Source organism: Bison bison, unplaced genomic scaffold, assembly GCF_000754665.1.
Source record: "Bison bison bison isolate TAMUID 2011002044 unplaced genomic scaffold, Bison_UMD1.0 scf7180017864389, whole genome shotgun sequence".
In the NCBI taxonomy this organism is placed as follows: Eukaryota; Metazoa; Chordata; class Mammalia; order Artiodactyla; family Bovidae; genus Bison; species Bison bison.
The window spans coordinates 3,736,302-3,743,585 of NW_011494961.1; the positions used below are offsets into that span (position 1 = coordinate 3,736,302).

Sequence of the window (7,284 nt, forward strand, 5' to 3'; positions counted from 1 at the left end):
CTGGCAGCTACTATCACATCCAAAGAGAAAGAGTAATAGTCAACCTGAATGCTTAACCCATTAATGCCTTAAAATAAGAGGCATTTAAGTGCGGTCAAACACTGAGGCATTAGTTTCAATTCTTAAAAAATTTCACAGGGGCCAATCTTCTTTCAAAAGCTTGACGTACCTGTTTCCACTCCATCCTAGTGATTTCATGTAGAGGATACAAGCTCACCAGTGACTAACTGGGAGGTTTATCAGAAACCCTTACCCAAGGAACTGAGCACCAGAAGGTCCGACTTCAATCAGGCGACTGGCCAGGCCCTCTCCTTCCACCATTGGAGGCATTGTCGCCAGTCTATGGCGTTTGACCAGTCGGCAGGTGACTCGTGTTGGGGCGGTACATTTCCGGGGCGGAATAATGATGCGGAGCCCGTTGTGTCTGCATCCTCGCATAGCACCACCTCGGGCATCCACCATAAAACTAACCAGGAAACTAAAAGTTAAAATGGAAGGTTAGATGGTGTTTTGAAATATCGAAGGCAGATAAACAAGCTTTGTCAAGTTAGCTTTTTTTTCCATAACGCTCTGTTCTTAAAACATTTCTTATTTATATGCATAGTGGCCAAAAACATGCCCTTAAAAAGTAATTTTACTTTATACCAGTGCCTTTATTTCAGTTTGGTTGCTGTTTTAATTTTTGTATTTTTTGATCTGTTACTAAAGAACAGTTCTGCTCCTAATTTGACAATGGTGATATTAAACATGAACTTGTAAATTAAACATACATCCAATTGACTTAGAAAGTGGAATGAAATTACATAAAGAATATGAGTCTCCTTTTGTTATAAATGCAGAGGCATTTGCTTCCTGCTATATGCGTCCTGAAAAATCCATAGTTTGAAATAATATAAAGATAGAGCAGAGAGGAAAGACTAAATTGTAGCTTTTCTAAGTTAACTCAACTTGACTTTTAAAAATTACATCATGTCCAGATCATTTCAGCATAATTCTACAACTTAAAAAAAATTCAAAGGCTTTCTCTCAAGACCAAACCCATGTACATGCATCCTGCTCCAACACTGTCATACCCAGGATGCAGGTTTTTAACTGATTACATTCTAAAAAAGAGGAAAACCAAAATAATCAAATGCTTTTTTTTTTTTTTAAATCAAATGCTTTGGAAAGAGCCCATTTACCGATTCAAAGGTGCTTTTTCACTTCTTAAGTAGAAATATCTCTTCTATACCATTTTAATTGATAGGAGAGAAAGAAAACAAGATTATCAATCCCCTCTGCTCTGGGTTTTGAGGGGGAAATCCTGGGCTCATGCTAATGGAAGACATCTGGGCATCGTGATTTTCCCCAAATTATAATAAATTAAACATGGAAAATCACAGCTAGTAATTCAGAAATGTAAAGGCATCTCTTCTTTTGCTTCTTTTTTGCCAAGCTAATTGTTCATGAATAAGGGAGTAATGATCCAAGGTGATTTGGCTTGTTTACTTTTTTAACTGTACCAAGAGAAAGGGTTTGTCTCAACTCTGAAGTTGGTTCCTTCAGGATGTTTCTGCAGCTTAGTGTGAGTTTGTCTCACCAGGTTAGTGTAAAACTCAAAGTCTGGGAGGCACTTACTTTGTCAAGGAGGAAAAATTAAACCAGGCAATCTGATGGTCGTGTACATATACACAAAGACACACACAAAAAATGTGCACACCCTACTGTCTTTCCCAATTCTCCTTGCATTTGCAAGAATTTTATACCAAAACAGAAAGAGGAAAGCAACACACAGGTGTCGTAAGATCTACTGATAGCTTAACCAGCACAGAACTATACCAGATTCATCACACTCAGATATTACATCCATGACAAACATGTAAAACATTTGAAAGCTATTTCATTAAAGTAAGTTATGGGATAGAAACACAATATATTTGTGTTATTTTTAAATAAGTGAAGGAAAAATACCTTAGCATCCTCTTCATAGCAGAACACAGACCTCATTAAGCATGCTATTGAACAGAACCCTGCTGCTAGTAATACAGACGTCTGTGAAGGAGCCCAGAGTGCCTATCTGAAGCAGGTCACGCAGAATGAGACCAGGAGAGGAGGTCTCACACTTCTTTCCCCATGCAGGAGCCAGTCTAGACCTACCGGTTTAAACCCCATCCTCTCAGCTTTTAGTACGGGGCACAAACTGGGGAGTATAAGCAGCAGGTCAGTTCTGAAGTGTGGATGTTTCTGGTCTTTATCAAAATACAGCGAGAAAATGTTGGCTGCTTTTCGTATTACTAGTGTTTAAGCAGGAATTCTTAAATTATTTTCTATTTGCTTTTTAAAATGCACTATCGCTCAAAAAGAATGAAAGAACTGGTAAAACGTCTAGATGACTATAAAGGTTTCTTTCCCATTTTATTAATTTCATTTGACTATGATATCCCAGGGACCGGGGAGCCTGGTGGGCTGCCGTCTCTAGGTTCACAAAGAGTGGGACACGACTGAAGCGACTTAGCCGCAACAGCAGCATGATATTTATGTTGATTTTTATAAAAACTAGAAAAAAATGACTGAAGTTTCAACAGGTGCTATTTCAAACTCAATGCTGTATTTCTGACTTTCTCTACTTTCTTTGATTTCTTTTTCATCTTTTGATTACTAGCACCATTGCTAAAGAATAGGGACTCAAAAAAGTAAGGAATTATTATAATACATCTGATTAATATCATCAATATCCAATACTATCTATTTTTTGAAAGCATCCAGGGTGTTTCCCCATTCATGGTACATGCTATTATATTTTCACTATATTTATTCCAGTAATGGTTTACAGCCTATATATTCCATTTAGAATATCTTGTAGCAGTGCATTCCGTAAGGAGTGAATTGAAGTAGCTATATACTTGGCTGTAACAATGTCTAAGCACCTACATGTCTGATTACTTTCTCTGATTTCTATGTTACTGACTTTCTTTTAAAATTCTCTTTTGTTCTCCTTTACCCCATAATTTCCATGCTGCTAGGAACTTAGCAAGGATACAGAAAGTAAAGACATAGCCCAGATGTCTTCCATTGCTGCCGAGGATGCTCACAGTCTAAGCCCCAAATGTCACATGACGATTTCACTTCCTCGGAATCGCTTACTCTCCTGGTCAAGGAGGAAGGAACTAGACCACACTCAGGTCCATATCAGTGTCACAATGGCAGTGACCTTGTGCTCCGTATTTCTTCCTGTGTCCCAAGTGCCTAGTGCTATGTGAATGGGGCACACAGTAGGCAGTTAATAAGTAACTGCTTAATAGTGAATGAATGGAAGAGTGAAAAGGGTAAGTTGTGAGAAGCTGTATATATTTGTTTCTAATTGAGAAGAAGGCTAAAGTAGAAGGTTATTTAATTCTTTGATTCCTGGACAACCAATCCAGTCAGACCTCACTCAAATTACTACACTCAGACATTTCAGTTCATAAAATAGCTTTAGTTGAGAAGGACTGCCTTCAATATTAAATATTCCTCTACAGGCATTTCCCTGCTTGAAAATGAGAGAGTGAATATATTCAATTACCTTGATAGAGGATTAGTAGAAAATGAAAGTAAGCAAAAAACCAAGAGTTTGGATACACCAAAGTAATGATTTTGTTAGAAGTGAAAACTGTATGAAGAAAGACCAAAGACTGGGAAGTAAAAGGACTTAAAAACTGGAGCTGCAGTAGATAAATTTAACTATATATGTCTTGGTGTCATCATAGATCTAGAAAATTATATTTAAGTATCGCACCAGAACAGCAAGCAAATTTGAAAAATTAAAGTGGCAATGTGTCTAATTCAGAGAAAACTTCCAACAAAAACAAGCTTTTGTGTCTTTATGAAATAACTAAAGGAAGTGCACTAGCCTAATAAAAAACAACAAGCTCTACTGAGGGAATTATTAGACGAGAGAGGGAGAGAGAGAGATGAAGGAAGAGAGGCGCAGGCAGGCAGAGAAGAAAGTAAATCAGAAGGATATCAAGAAAGAAACAAAAGGATGGGAAGTCATGAAAGAGCTAAATATTGATAGTCAAAATGAATAAAAATGTTTACAAATTTAGTTAGAAAATACTCTAAGCAAATCAGACTCAAATAGATGCTGCTTAACAGTGAATGATGGAAGAGTGAAAAGGGTAAGTTGTGAGAAGCTGTATATATTTATTTCTAATTGAAAAGAAGGACAACCAGGGACCAAACACCAGTCAGACTTCATTAAAGTAAACAACTAATTAAAAAGCTGACTATGCAGAATTATATATAAAAGTCTTTTCTTCAACTAAAAGAGAATAAGAGAAATAATTATGCAACTTTTTTTTCTAGGTACTGATGAGAAGTCTTTTGATAAAAGTCAACATGCTAATCAGTTAATCCCAATAGTTTATAATATAAAATTGGCTTAGTATTTGAATATTTTCATTAAAAATATCAGGATATCCAAAGGTGTTACTACCTGGATGTGTGTGTGAGTCATTCAGTTATGTCCAACTCTGTGTGCCACGCTCCTTTCTGTCCATGGGATTTCCCACTGGAGTGGGTTGCCGTTTCCTTCTCCAGGGGACCTTCCCAACCCAGGGATCGAACCCACATCACCTGTATTGGCAGGCGGGTTGTTAACCACTGAGCCACCAGTGAAGCTTAGGTAATAGATTAGTGGATAGTTATTTTGTGATGTATAACAATTTCAAAAAGCAGATTGTAAGAGATCATTATTTTTTTTTTTGTATCACAGGAAAAAGTGAAAGGTTAGGGTGAATCATGAGAGAAATTAGTTCACATACCAGATTTGATTAAGTAAATTTGATTTTCTCATATTTTCAGGAGATTAAAAATGGGACAAGATAACCCTAACCCTAATATTGGGAGATGAAAAGAACTAAAGTAAAATGTATTGATAAATGGATTGAAGTTCAGTTTCACTGTTTGTGAGCTGTGACTGAAGCCTCATTTGTCAATGAGGGATAATCCTATCACCACTTAAGGGTAGAGCAAGAATTAAATCATTGTGGGTCAAGCAGATAGAATTCAATAAATGCATATAATTTTGTATATTTTGAATGTCTTAAAATTAGCATATAGAAAATTAAACAGAGTAACTAACATTTATTAAATATCTACAATGAACCTACAACTTTGCTAAAGTAGTTTAATATGGAGTTTTGATTAGTTTATGAACTGTACTAAAGAAGATGTAAAAAACACTATTATTACAGAGCACAAGATAATTCAACAAGTTCCACATTCTTTCCTGGCTCCAGCTTGGATCTATCACGAGATCTAACCTTGTGTTGAATTACTGCTCTAACCTCGGGCAAGTCATTTAACATCTTTAGGTTTCAGTTTTCTCATCCCCAAAATGAGAGACTTTGATTAAACTCAAACTCTAATGTGGCATTCTGGTATTAAAATTCTAACTAGGTTAGGCGACCTACTGGAATGTTCCATTTCAGAAGTTCTGGAAGCATTTCTATTTGAAAAACAAACTGCTATTCCTCCACGAAATATATACTATTTTTGCTGTATGGCTAAAACAATCAGGAGTAGTTTTGCAGAAAATGTATACACATACTCCACTGAACATTGACTTCAGACTGTACAGACAAAAAAACATCACATAACATACTTGGTTTTAATTGTTTATCTTACTCTTCAAAGGAAATTCAGCAGTCATGCAAAGTAGAAATCCTTATTGAAGTTTTCTAAATTGTGAGATACAGTGTTATCACAATTTAAAAGGAATAAAAGCAAAAGCAATCCACCATTATTATGCAGATGACTTGCCTAGGAATTTGTAGTTGATTAGCTAGACAGATACATGCTTCAGAGGAGGCAGCAGAAAACAGTGATTCTGGTCTTTTGAGGACTATATCCTCCACCCCAAAAGTTATGAATCCTTAGGTTTACGTTTAATTCATCCAGGATCATGGGGGTAAGGATGGGGGGGAGATTACAGCATTCAGAGTTAGTTACTGAGTGAAAATAGGAAAAAAAAATCGGTCATCAGGGTGCTTCAGTGATCTACACATACATAGCAAGAGGGCCTTGAATTAAATCTGATTTCTGGGTTACTGTGAGAAAACCGTATCGTGAGCTCCCTGTCCTCTATAATTTTCTTAATTTCTTCCCAATCTTCCAAATTCCATCAACTGAAAAACTGATGAAAAACAGCTTTGAAATAAAATGCCTCAAACCTGTTAACATCACCAAAAATGTATTTATCACTATGTTCATGTATAGACACAAAATACTTAGTGGGTATTGCAGAAAAAGTAAAAAAAATGGATATAAATGTGTAAAAATTGAAAATTGCCTGACTGTAGACAATCTTCAGTATCCTGATCTTGATGGATGACTATATAATAAAAATACTATAACCAGTAGTCTGATAAGAACTTTTAAAAATAACTTTATCAAAATAACATATAATCAAAATAACATAGACTCATAGATATTTTTAGAACACTGGAATCATTCTATAGTACAATTTCCAAAATATCAAAAGTTGCACTTAAAGCACTACTAGCAAGCAAGTGCACTATTAATAAACTTTCAGCCTTTGGTTCCCCTAGACTATAGCTTTAAAAAACTCTGCTAAGTGACACTTAAAATCATAACCTTTACTATAACTTGAAAATAGCTTAACCAATTTGCATAATTGCTGGGAATAACATCTTTCAGCTCTATGTAGCCCTTTTTCTCTCAAAAGAAGCAGAGACACGGAGACTTATGATGAAGACAGCCATGAGGTCTACATTCATTTTAGCATACCCCCACTTATTTCCAACAAAATAACAAATACCCGCTTTCCCTGTACCATAATGGGGAGTTCAGTAATGGTCATGACGTGGAGGCAATAAATCATTCTCCCTCATGTGCTCCCTCTCTTGCTCTCTCTGGCTAGGTATGGTCACACTAAAGCATCCCGAGGCAAGGTACAGGGAGAAGGACGTGGAGAAAGGGGAAGAGGGGAGGCAACATGTTCAGAGAAGGAATTATGCGGAAGTTCACCTGCTGTTGTCACGATCAAGACATGGAGAGGTGCGGCTGCAACAGAATAGATACTTTAGCACAGAGAAGGAATGGATAAAGTGAAATATAAAGAAAGAAATCAGAAATGACTTTCAAATGAAATATTTATATACCAATACCGTATTCACTGAAAAAAAAAAAAAGGATGGAAATACAAATGAGATACAGCTCTCTGAAAAGGCTGAGAGAAGACCCAGATATGGGGGCTATGGAGTAACTGCCAGGTTAGGGAACTGGGATATAAAATCAATGGAG

The 7,284-nt window shown here is 36.4% G+C and overlaps 1 protein-coding gene across 1 annotated transcript in view; it reads right to left on the bottom strand.

The window, feature by feature from the left end:
* The window catches only part of ANK2 (ankyrin 2, neuronal), a 252,844-nt gene that overhangs the window by 52,605 nt on the left and 192,955 nt on the right, over positions 1-7,284 (bottom strand). The window contains 1 exon segment of the mRNA XM_010858507.1: positions 254-478. Coding sequence (XP_010856809.1) covers positions 254-478 — 225 coding nt within the window.